The sequence below is a fragment of the Mauremys mutica genome, chromosome 3 (assembly GCF_020497125.1).
Source record: "Mauremys mutica isolate MM-2020 ecotype Southern chromosome 3, ASM2049712v1, whole genome shotgun sequence".
NCBI lineage: Eukaryota > Metazoa > Chordata > Testudines > Geoemydidae > Mauremys > Mauremys mutica.
Window position 1 is genome coordinate 40,212,705 of NC_059074.1, and position 19,052 is coordinate 40,231,756.

Below are 19,052 nucleotides of genomic sequence, written 5' to 3' on the forward strand. Positions count from 1 at the left end.
AAATCTCCCATCCTAGTATTGCTGTTTATAAGAGTAAAGGTTTTTAAAAATCCCAAATGTATTGTACCAATTTTAAGCTGAGCGGTAGCAAAGGCATTAATTCATATTTATTAAAAGCTTGGTTTTGACAGGCCCTTATGTGAGTACATGTAGAAGATATGAGGGGAGGCATGAAAGCAGGTTCTGCCCTTGTACAGCCGAGGCAAGGCCAGAAAGCAAGATGCACACAGGGCAGGGAGGAGAACAAGTTAGGGACATGTCTCCCTTTGGAACAGGCAGACCATGCTAGTGGGTGGGTCCTAAAGGTTCGTGTACCCTGTGAACTAGGCCACTCAAGGAGTCTAAGTCTGTGAATTAGGCCACTCAGTGAGTAGCTAATTGTATGCTCTTAGAAACAAATAACACATCCACTGAAATGTTGATGGCATATTTGTGAAAACGGATACTGTTGAACATTACCAAGAGTCCAGTTTCCCTTCTTGCTCTAATATGAAAGGACTCTTAAAATAAATAAATAAAATCTGTAATCACAATATAGCAAGAGTTTTAGCAAGTTGGTACCACCTGTTTTCTATGGTTACCCAGAGTTATTGTGGTTGATATTAAAAAGGCCACATTAAAAGCCATTTAAGCTATAATTGTTTTCTGTGAAACCACTATTCTCTTTTCTTGTTTAATCCTGACTTTCAATGCAGCAGGTGATCCTGCAGCTGAGACTCACAAAAAATCCTGATGTTCCATTTTTTGCACACCACCAGGCTTTTCTATAGAAAATGAGCTGCAGCAAAATATTGGTGAAAATTAAGCTGAAGTAATAATAAAGGGAAACTAGTCTGTTCCCCGTACTTTATTGTTCTCAATTTATATTGAGCATAGAACTACTTCTGCCATTCCTTCATGGGTAATCAGTTTAAGAAATCAAGTAAATGTTATTTATACAACATGTTGAAATGGCGCAGTACATAGGGAGTCTTTTAAACTGTGGGTTAAACTAGAAGTATAGCTGAGATGATTATTAAAGCAACTGATTTTTTTTTGTGCTAGATTTTATGGTCAAGATATTCGAGCTAGTGCCATTTTATTTGGTGATGTACCTCATCTTACTCAATCAGAAGATCTGCATGAAATTCTGGATTCCTTTACTGAACAATATGAAAATGAGGAGCAGAAAAACAGTGCAAGAAAAGCAGCAAGGGAACAAAGGAAGGTTTGCACACATTTTTTTCCATATTGGCTCTCTCTGTTACTAAATCCTTTCATCTACAATTGGACCTAATCCTAATATTGCTGTGTGGATGGCACTCACATTGAAGTCATTGGATATGTTGAGTGCTGATTGATGGAAGGGTGTCTTTTTTGGGTATACTGTATTCACTCAAGTGCACTGTTCAGTATTGCCATGGGAACCTCCACCACAGAAGAACATTACTATTACCTTAAGTTTTGCATACTCCAATCTAACAATATAATTCTTCATTACATTGTTTCCAAGAAGGCAGCCAGTTTAGAGAGACATATCTGTATTTGACGTACTACAATCAGAAAAGTTTATTCAAAATACTCTTTTCGGCTGCAGCTTGATTTTCAAGAAAAATGTTCATTCTTAAGAATATTTGGAACAAACCAGGGTTTTTAGTTGTTTATCTGCTCCTTCTGTTTCCCATCAAAAATTACAACTCTTGGATTGGACCATCATATTTAATCACTGAGAAGACGCTGAGAATTATGTGATAAGACATTATCAATGCCTAGGCAACATTATCTCTCTAGACGTAACAGCTGATGCTACTGAGAGAGACTACAATATATATAATTTATTTTCCACCTTTATGTTAAAACATCAAGCAATAACATTTTTCATTTACACATATAACTTTGTGATGAATTATTGTGCGGCTATATCTAAATGCGTCTTTAGTTTTACAGTTTGAAATGTAATGACATCGAGGCAATATCTGATGGGTGCTTAATTTCTTCTGGATTATCCCCAGGCCTTCAGTTATATTAACCTCTACTTGCTAGTGAGGTGTGATTTTGCTATTGTTTAAATTATTTATTTTAGGCTAATGATCCACCTGTTAAACCATCGTCAAGGCCACAGTCACGTAAGCCACCTGAGTGTGCTGCACCAGCAGGTATGAAAATGTTTTGATAACATGAAATTGTCGCTATATGTGAAAGAAGAGTGTTAGAAATACTATGAGTATGATGTTTTTATGCTATTCAACCCCCTTTTCTTGTGTGAGCTGATAACTTCTCTATAACAGCTTGATTTGTCAAAAAGTGGAAGTATTTTGGGATAAATTCATGAAAGATAATGGGTGAAATTTTTATGGTTTTTAACTTCTAATGTACTTTTATCTAGTTTCTAAATGCAACTAAATGTTTACTAAACAGACACTACAAAATGGCTGGTTGTATTATTACTACATATTGTAGATGACAGCTGAATATAGAAATTAGTGCCAGTCTTACAGTCATGTATGTAATAGCTCAGAATGGATGTTAAAGTTAATTGGGTACATAATGGTCCACTTTGTATGATGGAATTTTTTCCTATTTAAGGGGAATGTTTTCTTGTAAAAACTGCTGACTTTTAGGAGGAAGTTAATCTCTTCTGGTCTGGGCTCAATGGGCTGCCTCTTTTCATCATCTTCTTCAAATAGGTAGATGAATCTTTCACTAGGATAGTGTTTTAATTCCTTACTCTATTTTAGTCTTCCTTCTGCCACACAGCAAGTAGGGTATGTGACGATCTTGCTGATATTTTTTTTTTCCCCTGCAGCTGCTTTCCTATTCTATTGGGAAAGACATGAATCAAGATTTCCATCCCTCAGTAAATAGCTATTTCTGCTCTCCACCACCACTTCTTGGCTAACTACAATAATTTTGTGGATACTGAACATATATTACAAGAGCAGAAAACAAAGTAAATTGACCTATATTGATAAGTGATATAAATTATTTTTCTGCAGCTGTGAAAAATCCACACAAACTTTATCCTGAACTTCCCAATTACCATGCCATTGAGGGTAAGTACTACACTTTGAATTTATTTTATAAAGGCCACATGCAATGGGTGTGAGACCACATGGGGATATTTTGGAAAACATTATACTTTTGAAAAAAATTCTGTGCTTGTATCACCTTGTCATCTTTATTATCCAGACTTATCCTGTGAGTTAAACAAATCAAAATTCCCTTCTGGTTTTTTTTATGTTTTAGAAATGTTTTATAAACATCTACCTGTATCTTGTTCCCTGGCTTTATACTCAGACAGCAGGTGAATCTCACCTTCCTTTCTGTCTCCTTGTGGCCTAACTTCTTACATTTCAAAAATCCTTTTTCCCTATTCAATATACATGTCCAATCCTATAAATAGTCAGACTATATTTGATGATACCACCTTAATGAGGCAAAAGAGATCACTATGACATAACAACCTATGTCCAAATCTACCCTCTCTTCTCTGTGCACAAAGTAGTGTAAATCCTGTTTTATATAAACAAACACCCACAATGGTCAAATCTGATTACCATCATAAGATTAGTTTGCCATTGCATTTATATCCTTTCATAGGATTATTCAGTGGTTTGAGATTATAAATCTGCTTTTTGGTATAACACAGAGATCACTTGTGCTGTGGTCTGGACTGTCAGGATTTTTGAGGTCAAAACGAGGGCCTGGCTCATTTTCATACCTAACTCATTTATGATTCTGTTGAACCCAGCACCACTTGTAGTTTATGGAGTTTGTACTGTCAGAGCTTGGCATCGCAGATCATTAGAACTAATTTTGAAGCCCAAATAGTTTAACCTTTGTTCTGCACTTGGTAAATTCACTTAGAGAACGTTTAAGCCCACGTGGCTTTTGTTTCCCCAAATATGTCTCACCCTTCTGATGGAAAAAGCAAGTTTGTGTTGATCCCCTGTAGCCACTTATAAGGTCCACAAACTATTTTGCAAGGCAGTGAAATATAATATTTTCCTCAAATAAATTGGATAGACGTTTTGATCTATAAAATACATTACCTGCTTGTCAACCACTAAGTTTTATACAGACAATAAGTTTTGATCAGTGCTAGGATCAGACCCAAAACCTTGGCACTGCATAAACTTACACATTGTCTTACATACACACAATGCTTCACAAAAATTAAAATCTTTCACCAAAATGTTTCAATGTGTTTTCAGTTTAAAAAAATGACAGTTAAAAATAACCACAATGATCCAGTTACATTAAAAACAGATTAGTTGTGGTATTTACAACATCCACTAAGTATGATTTAATTTAACCTCAAAGTCCTGACCAATACCCCAATTATATGTTATCTCACATGCACAAATCATTAATGAATGAACACGATGCATTTTTAAACACACAAAAGGAGAAAAAAAGTTAAAACTTATAATACTTAAAAATATTTAATCTTCATTTTAACCATCTTCCTTATTCCTTCACCTGTACCCTCTCTGTTTGTAGTTTTCTTAAAAGGAAAAGCTATTTCTTGTAATTTCTGGTAGTAATACATATACTTGTTGGGGAAAAGTGTTCAATTTAGGAGATAGGTGTCAGGTTTCATTGGCAGTCTCCAGTCCTACTTCTGAAGACCAAATGAGACAAATGCACACAGGGAAAGAGAAAAAGGTGGAAAAAAGATAGGAAAATTCAACTTTTTCTGTAATATTTGGTTTCTGGAAACCCACAGAAACATCACACATTCTCTAAGCTTTTTAGAAACATTGGGACTTGACAAACATTTTTCACAGTCAGGCTGCTAAAATAGAATGTCCAGTTCTGCCTCTTCTGAAGGCGAGAGGGAGCTGGGAGGGAGTTGCATTGCAAATCCTTTCCAACGCACCCTGTGGCCAGTTGCACAGTGGGATAGCTACCACAATGCATTGCTGCCTTTGCCGTTGCAAGAGCTGCTAATGTGGATGCGCTCCAGCATCACAAGGAGCACAGTGTGGACACGCAACAGTGGTTTAATTCTAGCGTTTTAATAAAAGTGGTATAACTTGTAGCACAGAAACTTGCCAGCCAAATTCAAAACAATGAGCAGAGCGATCACTTGAGTCATTATGGACAGCTCCGGAGGCCAATTACAGTGCAGAAAGCAATCAAGTGTCTACACTGGCAATAGAGCACTGGAGCCTCTTTGCAAATAGCCTTATGACTCTCCATGAGGTAGTTTTTTTGCAGCGCTGCAACTGAGGACTCTCTGCGTTCAAATTGGCTTGGCAGTGTGTACACTGAGTGCAAAAAGCTGCTTTACTGCACAGAAACTTCCAGTGTAGACAAGCCCCTACTCTGCAGGCCAATTTTCCTTGGATAGCAGTCCTGCCATCAAGGGGATATCTTTACCCTTATAGGTATTATGCAGCTCTGAAAACTGTAGATATTTTCTGTCATTATGCTCTAAAATATCTTATTCTCATAGTAAAGAGATAAGTGGCACAAGAAAATTGGTTGCTGCTAAGACTAAGGCCCAGATCCTACAATGTGGTCTTTTAGCACAGACCCCTGTACTTACATGTAGTACCAAGATTGATTTAAACAGGACCCTACCTGGGAGCAGGGGCCTGTGCTACCCAGTCACCATTGCAGGGTTAAGGCCTGTTGTTATATTATTCAGGTCCTTAAGTAATATTATATGGTTTCAACATTTAACATAAATCTCTTTTGTTGCCAGTGAAGAAAACTACAGTAATTCATAGACAACACATAGAAGTAGAAATAAAATGAATCCTCTAGAAGCTATGTTTTAGATTTTATGATGTGATAGTAAACATTTTTGCAGGAATACTGTACCTTAGCATATAGCAACAGTATGTCCATTGTCATTGGTAGGAAGGGATTAATTGCAAAAAAAAAAAAAAAGATAAAAGTAACAGAAGAGTTGAAACATTTTATACTTCTATTATGTTACATGAAAGAAGAATTTGATTTGTGTTTGAGACATTTTTAATTATCTACTATGGAGACCTTCTGAGTTATCTTGATGAGTAAAGTAATATAACCTGTTTCAAGTCCAAGACAGAATATTAAATTAAAAACCTGTGTCTCTAAACTGATATTGTGATACTTGATTCATATGCAAGCAGAGCAGACTGAGTTTTTATACAGCTCAGTTCTGTCAAGAGTAATTCTTAGATTAATACACTAAAGTGTAAATGGTGTTTCCAAAGGAAGATTTTAAAGGTTATCAGAAATGGGAAATATTACAGATTTTAGTGCCTGTTTCTTTAAACTGTTGTAAATCGCTAGGAATTATTAGTAGTACCATTATTAACTAAATAGGCTGGTATTATCAAAGGAATCTCATGAATTTGGCCATACAACTCCCTTAGGGTCCTTTGAAATTCTTTGTCCTAGCAAATACCATTGTAGTTGGCAGAAACCAGTTCTCCATCTACTGGAAAAAGACACTGATTTTAATCTGACTTTTTAAAAAGAAGCTGAGTTCCTACCTTTTAGTTTTTAACAAATATGATGTTCTTGAAAAATGTTACATATTACCTTTTTTGTTTGTTTGTCTTCTTACTTGTTTGCCATCTTGCAAAAGCACCGATACCTCCTCTCTCATAAAGTAGCATGTCTTACTCTACCAGGTAGCTAGGAAACAAAAATGATGGTCAATTACAGCTCATATGATGAGACCGTTAACTTCCTCCTTAGTCTGTTTGCATTTTGGAAGCATTTGTCATAATATGGGAAGTTTGGTGTTTCTGATTCACATCCTCAAATGTTAACACCCTATTCCACCCCATGAGGGTAGAGTACTTTGGAGATAATTGAGATAAGACCGGAAAAGAGATCTTATAGTTGCACATAGGCCAACTGACCAAACATCCATATGTGCCTCCTTGCCCTACTAGAAGCAGAGATTTGTAGAGAGAGGATTTTTCAGTTTCTTTGTGTTCCAGCTTGACACCCCAGCTGTCTTCCTGAGCTTATGAGAGACCTACCACTGCTTCCAATCTTCCTTTACACACTAGCTTTTTTATTACAGCTGCTCAAACAACATCTGATGGGTTTCTTCAGCTCCCTTAGGGCTTCTCTTTACAGCTAAAAAAATCTGTTTTTAATGCATATGAGTGATCCTGAGCTAAACACATAGTGAAGACAAGGACACTTTAATTTTACCACCAGCACTGAACCTCAGGAGGTGTGTATAGGGCTGACATTGGTGAAAAGCCAAGAGATAGGACAGGAGGAAGATAGTGAGGGACAGAAAGAAACACACAAGGAAAAGGATAACAGAGCAGGATCTCACATATATCACACTGGGGTTCTCATGCTGGTGATGGTCGGGTGTCCCCACTAGTGCACTGAGGTCTGAAATTTGAGAGAACTGACTCACAAGGAGGGAACTGACCACCAGGGAATGGGATCTGAAGCTGGAGTTGTTTTCAAACTTCTGTGCTCCAACTCAGACTACTTGAGGAGGACTGGCTCTTGCCTTGATAGACTGAAGTGATTATTTTCCAAGTTATGAAACCATCAGGCAACATCTGGGATAGGAAAGAAAAGGGAACAATTTCAGAGCCTTCCTCCCCCAAGCTGTGTTAGTCCAGGGAGCTCAAAGATCAACTGGAACAAGGCCGAAGCATAGTGGCCTCATTTTGGCTCTGTCTGTTGTGATCCTCAAAGTTAAGGATTCTGACTGTAGGACTGCGTAATGTAAATGACACATCTCATATTTAGTGACTTGAAAATGAAAGGTGGTTTCCTGATTGATTACTGCTGTGACTGCCCAGGGAGAATCTTGCTTCTGGCAAAGTCTGAAAATGTAGTTTTCAAATGACATGATAGAAAGTGTTGTGACCAAGAATAGTATCACTTTTGGCTGTCCTTTGTGCATAAATGATTTATGTACTTGACCTTTGGTTTTCTTTTTCTAATTCTGAAAATGAATACAACTAATGATTCATTTTGCCTCCTCTCAGTCTTAATTTGTCATTTCTCACATTCATAGGATACTTATGAACATGAAGATCCTATAATAATGATACCATAGGGAAAAGCTACTATTTTAAAATTCTATGCTTTTGCATTTGTCAAAGATCTCTTAACTTTTTTTATGAATTAGAAGAAATTGAAAAGAGACATTGTGCACCTCCCCCAAAAGCCAAAACAAAGGCAAACTTGTGTTAGTGAAAGATAATCCAACAAATCCAAACACCTGACGCTGTTTTGGCTATAAGCTTTTCACAAAGAAATAGTAGTGAATCATTAAAAAGAACAGGAGTACTTGTGGCACCTTAGAGACTAACAAATTTATTTGAGCATAAGTTTTCATGGGCTAAAGCCCACTTCATCGGATGCATGCAGTGGAAAATACAGTGGGAAGATATATATATAGCCAGAGAACATGAAACAATGAGTGTTACCATACACACTCTAACGAGAGTGATCAGTTAAGGTGAGTTATTACCAGCAGGAGAGAAAAAAACTTTTTGTAGTGGTAATCAAAATGGTCCATTTGCAGCAGTTGACAAGAAGTTGTGAGGAACAGTGGGGGGAGGGAGGGAAATAAACATGGGGAAATATCCCTCCCCACACACACACACACACACACTGTGCCCTGGCCCAAAGATCTTACAATATAGGCCTGAAAGGGACCTCCTGTGTCACTAAGTCCAGTCCCTTGGTTCTCAGGCAACCCCATCATATAATTCCATTCATAAATTTATCAAGCTCCATCTTAAAACTAATTAGGCCATTGGCCCCACTACTCATATTAGAAAGCCTTTCCAGACCCTCACTCCTCTGATGATTAGAAACCTAATTTCCAGCCTAAATTTATTCATGGACAGTTTGTACCCATTTGTTCTTGTGCCAACATTGTCCTTTATTTTAAAAAGCTCTTCTCCCTCCCTGGTGTGTTCTCCCCTCCTTCTCCCTTCAATATATTTCTAGAGAGCAATCAGATTCCACCTTAGCCTTCTTTTTTTAGGCTAAACAAGCCATGCTCTTTTAGTCTCCTCTCATAGGATAAGGCTCTCCATTCCCCTGTTCATTCTAATGCCCTTCTCTGTTCCAGTTTGAATTCATCTTTCTTTAACATAGGTGACCAGAATTGTACACCGTATTCCAAATGAGGTCTCACAAGAGCCTTGCACAATGGCATTAATATACTTCCTGCATCTATTGCAAATACCTCACCTGATACATCCTAGGATCACAGTTGCTTTTATTTTTATGGCCACATTACACTGGTGGCTCATTGTCATCCTGTGATTGATTAATAACCCCAGGTCTTTCTCCTCCATTGTCATTTCCAGCTGATGAGCCACCAGTTTAGAGCATAGTTTTGTTAGCCCCTAAATGCATGAACTTGCACTTAACACTATTAAATTTCATCCTGTTTCTGTTACTCAAGTCCTCTAGGTCATCCAAGTCTGTTTTTATAATATTCCAGTCCTCCTCTGTATTGATGATGCCTCCCAGCTTCGTGTCATCAGTATATTTTATTAGCACTCTCCTACTTGGGCCTGGTCTACACTAGAGGGGGGTGTCGATGTAAGATACGCAACTTCAGCTACAGGAATACCGCTGCTCACTCTGGTGGAGTTCCGGAGTCGATGGGGAGCACGTTCGGGGATTGATATATCGCGTCTAGACGAGACACGATATATCAATCCCCAATAAATCGATCGCTACCCGCCGATACAGCAGGTAGTCTGGACGTACCCTTGGTGTCATCAGTGAAAAAAATAAGATCAACCCTAAGACTGATCCTTGAGAAACTCCACCAGTAACCTCCCTCTAGCCCAATAGTTCCCCTTTCTGCACAACCTGTTTTCATCTCCCCTTTGGCCAGTTCCTTAGTCACCTTACTAATCCCCATCTTCTCCAGTTTAATTTACAAGCTTAGTGTAGGACAAGACAACAGATGGATACAGACAGATTGGGAGTAAAAGGAAACAATGAGCTAATACTGGTTAACATGATATGTAGTGTTTTCAGCACAATAGCTGCCTAACCACTGTCAAGTTTTTTTTTTATTATTATTTATGTATTTATTTTGTAGGCATCATGGAAAAGAGTTTTAAGGAGGGTTTTCAAGAAAGATGATGAGTTAGTGTTGCAGATGTTTACCAGGAGCTCCTCCCAAAGGTGAGGGGTAGTATGGGAGAAAGCATGAAGGTACTTGTTTGGAAAATTTAACAAGTAGGCTGACATCATGGGCCAAGTAGAGTCTGGAGTTGATGTTTCAGTAGTGAATGAGAGATGATAGGTAGGGTGGAGATAAGCTGTGAAGGGCCTTGAAAGGGGAGACACGCAGTTTACGTTTGATGCAATAGAGAAAGGGGAGCCAATGGAGAGAGAGAAAAAGGGGGGTCAGATGGTGAAAATGATGGATTATGTAGAGCTTTAGCTGATTGCTAGATTTGAGTTTAGACAGAAGACGATAAGTTTGGAGTAGAGAGGTAGATCTGTGATTTGTCACCATAGAGATGGTAGTTGAACTTGTGTTGGCAGATGAGATTACCCGAAGAGAAAGAAGAGAAGGGGGACAAGGACTAAGATCTGTGGAACTCCCCTCTCCACAGAAAGTTGAAGTGGAAGGCTGTCTGCCTCCCAAGGATCCCCTGGTGGCCTTCAGTGGCTCTGTGGTGCCCTTCCTTAACTTTCCCTCCTGATTCCTCAGTAAGTTACAAAAAGGCTTTCATGAGTACAATACCAGCCCTTTTGGGGGTCTAGTTTTATTAACAAAATTGTTCAAAATGATATTCAGAGTAAAATTCCAAAATAAGCCCCTCCCAGCCCTTTCTGACTGGAGTCCTTCCACAGGCCTCTGCCAGCCTCGTCCAACTCTCTGCTTACAAGAGGTCAGCAGGCCAACCCCTTCTCCTGGTCCTCCCTTAGGGCAGGCCTTCACTACCGCCAGATTGGTGGATAATGATCGATCTATCAGGGGTTGATTTATCGTGTCTAGTGTAGACGCAATAAAATCGATCCCAAATCGCGCTCCCCGTTGACTCCGGAACTCCAGCTCGCTAGAGCCAGAAGTGGAGTCAATAGGAGAGTGGCAGCAGTCGACTCGCCGCCGTCCTCACGGCCAGGTAAGTCGACCTAAGTTTTGCTGACTTCAGCTACGCTATTCGCATAGCTGAAGTTGCGTATCTTAGGTCGACCCTCCCGCTAGTGTAGACCTGGGCTTAGTTTCTCAGAGTCCCTGCAGGAGCCTTGCCACTCCCTGCAGCCTTCTCCAAGTTTCTCTTACTCATAAGTCAGCAGGCCAATCCCCTCTGCTGTTCTCCTGACCCTCCTCCTGTTACTCAGGGTTCTTGGAGGAGCCTTGCCCCTCCCTGCAGCCTTCTGTCTCAGACCAGCTGCAGTTTCCAGACTTCTGTCCTGCCTGGCACTCCCACTCGAGCTCCCTTCCCCAGGGACTATCCAGGAGTCTTTCCCTTCCTTCATTTTCTCTTTTCACAGGTCTCTCCCTTACCAGAGACCTGATTGAGTCACATGACCCAATTTCCACACCTGGGGAGGTGCATTGTTTGTCACAGCTGCACTGGGGCCCATCTACCTTTAGGAGGCCAGACACCCTGTGATGGGGGATGAGAAGGATTCCCCAAAGAACATGCTGAAGTAGTAGTTAGGGAGAAGAGAACACAAAGAGAGCAGCGTCACGGAGGACAAGATTTTAAGAAGAGCATGGCTGAGTGTGTTGAAGGAGGTGCATGACAGGTCCTGGAGGATGAGGATGGAGTACTGATTCTGCACTTTGGCTAGGAAGAAGTCATTAGAGTCTGTGGCAAGAGCAGTTTCAGTGCAATACAAGGGGAAGAAGCTGGATTGGAGACAGTCTAGGATGGAATTAGAGAGGAGGAACTGCAGGAAGCAGTGGTAGGAGATGCATCCAGTGATTTTACAGATTAATGGGAGAAGGGAAATAGGGTAGTAATTGAAGAGACAAGTAGGATCAATGGTTGGGGTTTTTAAGATAGAGATGTAAACATGCTTGTATTATGAGGAGAAAGAGTCAGAGGAGAGTGAGACGTGAAGGAGAAGAGTAAGGGAGAATATGAGGGTACAAGAGAGAGATCAGGAGATTGGATGGGATGGGGACACTGGGGCAAGAGAAAAGTTAGATGAGAAGAGAAGTTGAGAGTTGTTTATGTTTCTGATAGGGACAAAGGAGGCAAGATTGGAGAGGAAGAAGAAAGCCCAGTCAAGCTGAGGGGAGGGAGAAAGTTATTTTGTGAATTTTCCCTTGGAATAAATCAGCCAAGTCCTGTGCAGAGAGAGAAGTGCAGGTAGGAGGAGAAACGGTTTGAGGAGTGAGTAAAAGCTGGCAAAAAGGGGATTGGGATTGTGGCCATGGGATTCAATTAAGTTGGAGTAGTGGTGCAACTCTCCAAGGAAGATGGAAGAACTGAGGGAAGAGAGAGCTAATTTGTAATAGAGGAAGTGAGTCTGGCTACAGGACTTCTGCCAGAGACTCTTCACAGTGAGAGAGCAGGAGTGGAGGAAGGAAATATTGGGTTGGGGGGGTGAGCCAGGACTGGTGTAAGAGGGCAAGGATGCAGAAGAGTAAAGCAAGGAGACCAATAACCATATAAATGGAAGAAAGGGAAGAGAGGGCGGGGAGGATAAGGCTCAGAGTATATCGGAAGTCATCAGTATTGATGAAATGGAAGTCATGGAAAGACTGAGTCACGGGGTTTAAGGAAAGGGCTAATGAGCAATTCTGACAGAGACCAGGTTATGGTTAGAGAGGGGGAACTCAACAACAAAGAAATCAGAGAGAGCTGATGAAGATGAAGTCAAGTCAGTGGCCCTTTTGGTGAGTGGGCAAGTTGAACCAAGACTGCAGGTTTAATTAAGAGATGATAGCAAGGAAATCTAAGAGTTGGATGGGTCATCAACATGGAAGTTGGTGTCACAGAGAGTGAGTGTGGAAGATTTTGAGGAGAAGAAGAGAGACCAGAAGTTGAAATCAGAGGAAGACTGATTGGGAGGAGTTGGGGGAATGCTAGATGACTGCAAGACCAGGTAATGCAACAAGAAGAGCAATGCATGCTGCAACAGGAGCATGTAGAGAAGGACAAAGAAATAAAGGAGTTATGTCGAAAAAGTAAGAAAGAGCGACTTGACAAAAAAGCAAAAGAAATCAAAGAAGCATCAGTAAGAAGTGACTCTAAGGCAGGGGTTCCCAAACTTGGTTCGCGGGTTGTTCAGGGTAAGCACCTGGCGGGCTGCGAGACACTTTGTTTATGTGAGCATCCGCAGGTATGGCTGTGGTTCGCCATTCTCGGCCAATGGGAGCTGCAGGAAGCGGTGGCCTGGCCCGCACTGCTTCTTGCAGCTCCCATTGGCCAGGAACAGCGAACCGCAGCCACTGGGAGCTGCGAGTGGCCATACCTGCGGACACTCGGGTATACAAAGCGTCTCGCGGCCTGCCAGGGGCTTATCCTGAACAAGCTGCAAACCAAGTTTGGGAACCCCTGCTCTAAGGGCATGTCTTCATTATGGAGTTACATTGGTGATGCTGAAATCGATGCAGCCCTAAATTCAATTCACTAGACCATCATGTTAAAAGAGTTTTTTCCTCTGTCTGTTTCTTTGCTTAGCAGCCTTTCACTAGTCTCTGAAATCCCAGATTTGATGCAGGCTCAATATGTGTTTTCAAGTCCATATGTTGTGAGTATGCAAAGACACATATGGCTTTAATGTCTCCTTAAACACTGTGTATCTCAGGAAGTTCATTGGCAGCATACAAGGTTCCCAAATGGCAAGTTAGTTTTATTAATCTGCTGCCCCACACTGTCTGATACTAATCAATGCTCATTAAGGCCAACAGAAACCAACAAGGTTTGTAGGTCTAGCTGTTTTTAAGGGCTTGTCTTCACTACAGGGGAGATCAACGCTGCTGCAATCGATGCAGAGGGTGTCGATTTAGCAGGTCTAGTGAAGACCAGCTAAATCGAAGGCAGAGTAAGGTAAGTCGACCGGAGAATGTCTCCTGTCGACGCAGCCCAATGAAGACAGCGAGGTAAGTCGACCTAAGCTACATTGACTCCAGGTATGTTATTCACATTCCTGGAGTAATGTAACTTAGGTCAACTTACCCTGGTAGTGAAGACAAGCCCTGAGACACAAAGTAAAAAAAAAAAAAAAAGAGGGAGGGGGGGTTCAGAAGCTTCCCCAAAAGCAAATTACACCTCAGATTTTGAACTCTGGCATCTCACAAATGACTTGTCTGGTTATCTTTAAACCTTCTAGAAAAACCTCCATTGTTATAAAATCCTGCTCATGACTTTACATGGATTGGAAAGTTCTGGTATTTAGTGTGCTTGGGGTGGTGAAAATCATAATTTCATTTGTATTGGGAGACATAGCTCCTAATGCTGGCACTCTCCATAACAAAGTTACGGCATTTAAATTTTGAAAAGCCTGATGAAGAATTACAATTAGTAGCCACTTGTTCTTTAAATTTTCTCTGAACCAATTTTATTTCAAAACCAGCAGCCTTTCTGCATTTTTTTGTCAAGATCAAGTCTATTCACAGACATCACAGTATCTGGGATAAAGCTGAAATGGTTCTCCTAGGTGATGCTACTGGGCAAATTCAGAGTGAAGACTAAATGTGCTGTGGACCTTTGAGGGCATTTTATTTTTTCCATTTACAAATACCTCTAATTACATGTACTAGTGGTGTTGATGAAGTACATTGCAAGTTTGGTATAGGCAACATTTATATATTGAACCTTAGAGACAGTAATACTCTTTTCCCAGAAGTGCCACATTCCTGAAATTTGAAAGTAGGCTTTCTCCACAAGGGGCTAGATGGCATGCTTTTTATTTCACTTGCTCCAGCATTTATTTTCTGCTCATCTAACCTATGTATGACAACTCTGGCACTGTCTTGGCAAGTCTCAGAGCCAACTGGGAAGAGATTTAACTAGAGATCCAGTGTGCATCTATTTATTCTCATTCATCTGGTTCCACACTGTAGAAATACTTTCACTGTGATGAAGACCACTATGGGAGAGATGCAAGTGTCTGCAAATTCTGTGTTGCTGGCAGCCTCCTCACAGGACTTTAGAATTTTGATCATGAACATGGCTAAGCTCCACTCTGTCTGAGTCAGTGTATAGACCAGGGATCAGCAACCTTTGACACGTGGTCTGTCAGGGAAATCTACTGGTGGAACAGTTTGTTTACCTGCAGCATCCGGAGCGTTGGCCGATCGCAGCTCCCACTGGCCGTGGTTCGCCGTTCCAGGCCAATGGAGGCTGTGGGAAGCGGCAGCCAGCACATCCCTCAGCCCGCAGCCCCCATTGTCCTGGAACGGTGAACAAACTGTCCCAGACTGTCAGCGGATTTCCCTGATGGGCCGCGTGCCAAAGGTTGCTGATCTCTGGTATAGACTTTTGCCTCCTCAAAGGAAAAAATGCCTAGGGACTGCCTGATTTGCACCAGATTTTGTAGCATGTGATATCTGGAATTTCACCTTGTATCCTGAGGGGGCATGCCCTTGAGAATTTTCATCTTTACAGAACATAGTCAATTTAGCAGTGTTACTCTGAGAGGAATGGCTTTTTCTCTCTCCATTCTGGCCCAAGAAATTTAAAATGGTGGCTTCAAACTGTACTAAGATTGGTCAAAGTTGAAATGCAGATGCATTTGCATGGCAACAGGTGCAGCTTAGATGACTATTTGAGGTTTAAGCATTTTTATCTGGATCGGACATGTGGTAATCACTATGGTAGAAGACCGGTTTTCTAAAGATCTTAGGGAAAAGTCCAAAATGCTTGAAAAATCCAGCGTATCTCTTTCTTAAGCTGAGGGAGACACAATCATTTTCATTAAACAGAATTGTAAATGAGAATTCATAAGATTAGATCTGTGCAGTATTCAAAAAGAGGCTGTTAATATGATCAGGATGTATCTGTTTATAGAATCAAGGATGGTAGGTATTTCAGAAATGATGGGTCTGAATTTTCTCTCATGTAGAGTAGGATTACATTGGTTGTAAAAAACTACTGATCTCCGTGTATTTACTCCTGATTAACATAAGTATGAGAATAGATTTAGGCCTACAGGTGCTATATAAAAATTGAAACCATTCTGCCATGTATAGTAGGCATATGAACTTTATCATAGACCTTTTTCTGTCATTCCCCTCTGTTGTTGCTACTCACTGGCTACAGTTTACTGTGGAATCGGAGATGTATTGGTTACATTTTATTTTGTAAATAAATTTGTCATCTCTGTTGTATAATTTCAAGGTGCAGCAGAGCAGATGTTTTTGAAATAGGATGATGATTAGCAATTCAGTGAAAGTTTAATCAAATATTTAGTATCACTACTTAATATGTTCATAAAATTATTGATATTCATAACAGGAATTTGTACCTAAGTACATAGGCACTTAAATAGGACATATGCCTGTATTTGGGTAAACTGCATATTAAATTGGGACTAAAAAAGAGAATTATGGAAAATGTAATGTTTTTAGAATAATAAATCTACCCTCAAGGAAAGGACAAATATATGTCAGAATCAAACAGAAGCACTTCATAATGGAAGCAAAAGTGTTCACACACAAATCTATATAGTAGTATCTTCTTCCTTTTTATAGTAATATGTGGGTTAATTTATAGCAGATTATAACCTGTAAAAGCAACAAGCCAGCTCAAAGTGACTAATAGATATTTGTTTTGGAAGATCCTTACACAGTGGAATAATGTGGCATATCTATCATAAGCCTTAGTGACATATGTACAAATTTAGTAAACATTCAGGAGTTAACCCCCGGAAAATACTTAGTTTTTAAAGGTTTTATCCAAGCCTGATCTATTTTTGTGGTTTCCTGGCCAGGATTGTGACATGTTTATATTTAGTTACAGGAATAATAAACATCCATCTGGTGGTCCTTCAGTATTAATTTTGTTGCTGTTAAGAACTGTATCTTAATACTAATAGTAAAGTAGGAAATCCCAGGAAACTATTTCAGAGACTCTCCTAATTTGGGATTCACTTTTACTAGGATCACAGGACACTTAGGTTGTATGCAGTAAGTCAAATCAAATAGTTTTTGGCTTATGTTTTGGTAAACTGAGCAAAAATATGTGTCATGTGGGACTCAGTCATATTGGAGCAAATACCTCATAAACCACGTATAGTATTCTGAGTTAGCTGATTATAAGGTATAAAGAGATTGAGGTCAGGACATGCTAGAATTAGAAAATTTGATTCATGAATGTAATGGAAAGCTTGTATTTTGTTAAATATCTGAAGTAAGGGCAGGAAGAAGGTAAAATTAAAACAGAATTCTCTTCACCTAAGAAAGCAGTATTCAAGACTAGCTAGACTTCCCTCAGTAATACAGCTGATAGAAATTTTTCCTATTCCCAAAAGCATCTCTAATCCTTTGTCACTACCCCTTGTGTATATACCCAAATGGCATTTTTAAATCCATTAAATTGCCAACTACATCAAGAAAACAGTGTTAAAGGTTTTACATAGGCTGAGATTTTTTCACATTTTTTTCTGAAGTCCTAAGAAGAACTGTGGATTGTTTCATTTATCTTTGCCAGAGGTGTTATAATAATATCATCAACTTTTTCAATAAACTTTTGAGCTTTTAAAAGCTACTTTTGGTGTATTTCTTCTCTTTGCTTTCAACTAAATATAAAAGAAATCTTATTTGTAATACTTGAAATAATTGGATTCCTGGATGCTGTCAATGAGATTGAATTACACTCTATTACTATGATGAAAAGATCCACAATATTTAGTAGTGATGTTACCGTCATGGAAAAAAATAGATTTTAATGCTATTTTTGGTGTCAGTATTGCTCTCTGAGTAATTGCTGAAGGTGACCTGAAATGCCATCTTAAAAAATACAAAAAGTTGTTGAATATCCTGGCTAATTAACTGAATGCAAATGTAGACTTAAAACCTACTTATTGGTAATTTTTAAATGAAGATTTGTATATTATAATTGAAAATTTGTGCTTCACTGAGTTCTGAACTGTGACAGTGGGTGAAATAACTGATATAGATACTGTGGTGATGGGCACGGTATAAGAGCCTATATGGAATAGAAAAAGCAAGACAAGGAATACTCTGGTTAACTCTTAAAAAAAAAAGTCATCAGCACTGGTAGGGGAAGGAGGTTTTTAACTCCTTGAACTTAGGTCTTAGTAAGTAAATAGCTTTATACTTAATCAATTTTATAGAATTCTATATTACAATAGAATTATTCAAACAGTTAAAGGCCAGAAGAGATCACTATAATGATCTGGTCTGGCCGCCTGTATTTCACAGGCCACAGTTAAAAGATTATTTCAGGGGCAGTTGACCAGAAGGATTGATACCTCTCTATACCATGATGTGATACTTTTACTTATTCTGCCCAAAGTTGCAGCTATACGGCACTGTGAACTCACATAAAATTTGCTCTGCATTGTAGCCCCTAGGTTTCTCAGGGCTTCCTTCCCCCTACAGAATAACAGTATTATGCATTAATTTTCTCTGGATGTATTAGCTTGCATTTTTCCATGTTGAATTACTGTTCATGTTCTGCCCATGTTTCTGATGTCTCTAGATACCTTTGTATTATTTCTTAGTCTGGTGTTTGCAATTTCTCCCAGTTTAGTATCATGTACATATTTAGCTAATATGCCATATATTGCCTCTTCCAAATAATTAAAGGGGATATTTAAGACAAGGTCTAGCACAGATCCCTGAAGTAGCCAACTGTACACATCAATCAACTTGATGCCACAGGATTACGGCTAGATGCCATTTATAATTAACTTTTATGTACTGTTCTTTAACCAATTTTGAGTCCAGATATGTGTTCCTATCCAGGTGTACTTGAATTAATCTTTCAATTAAGATTTCATAATTTACAGTATCAAATGCTTAACTACAGTACATTAAACAGAAATTAAATTGAATAAAATAGCTAGCCCTACTATTTTTACCCTCAAAAATTGGAAGTTCCGTTCAGGTTTTGGGCAAAGGTAGAGTGTTCTATTTTATCTGAACTAATTCATCCTACTGTGTATTATAATAGGAT

General features: G+C 39.4%; 1 protein-coding gene across 1 annotated transcript in view; it reads left to right on the forward strand.

Moving 5' to 3' along the window:
- The window catches only part of SH3YL1 (SH3 and SYLF domain containing 1), a 93,890-nt gene that overhangs the window by 61,645 nt on the left and 13,193 nt on the right, over nucleotides 1–19,052 (forward strand). The window contains exons 7-9 of the mRNA XM_045011350.1: nucleotides 1,045–1,207; nucleotides 2,063–2,135; nucleotides 2,976–3,032. Coding sequence (XP_044867285.1) covers nucleotides 1,045–1,207; nucleotides 2,063–2,135; nucleotides 2,976–3,032 — 293 coding nt within the window. The remainder of the gene's footprint in view (nucleotides 1–1,044; nucleotides 1,208–2,062; nucleotides 2,136–2,975; nucleotides 3,033–19,052) is intronic.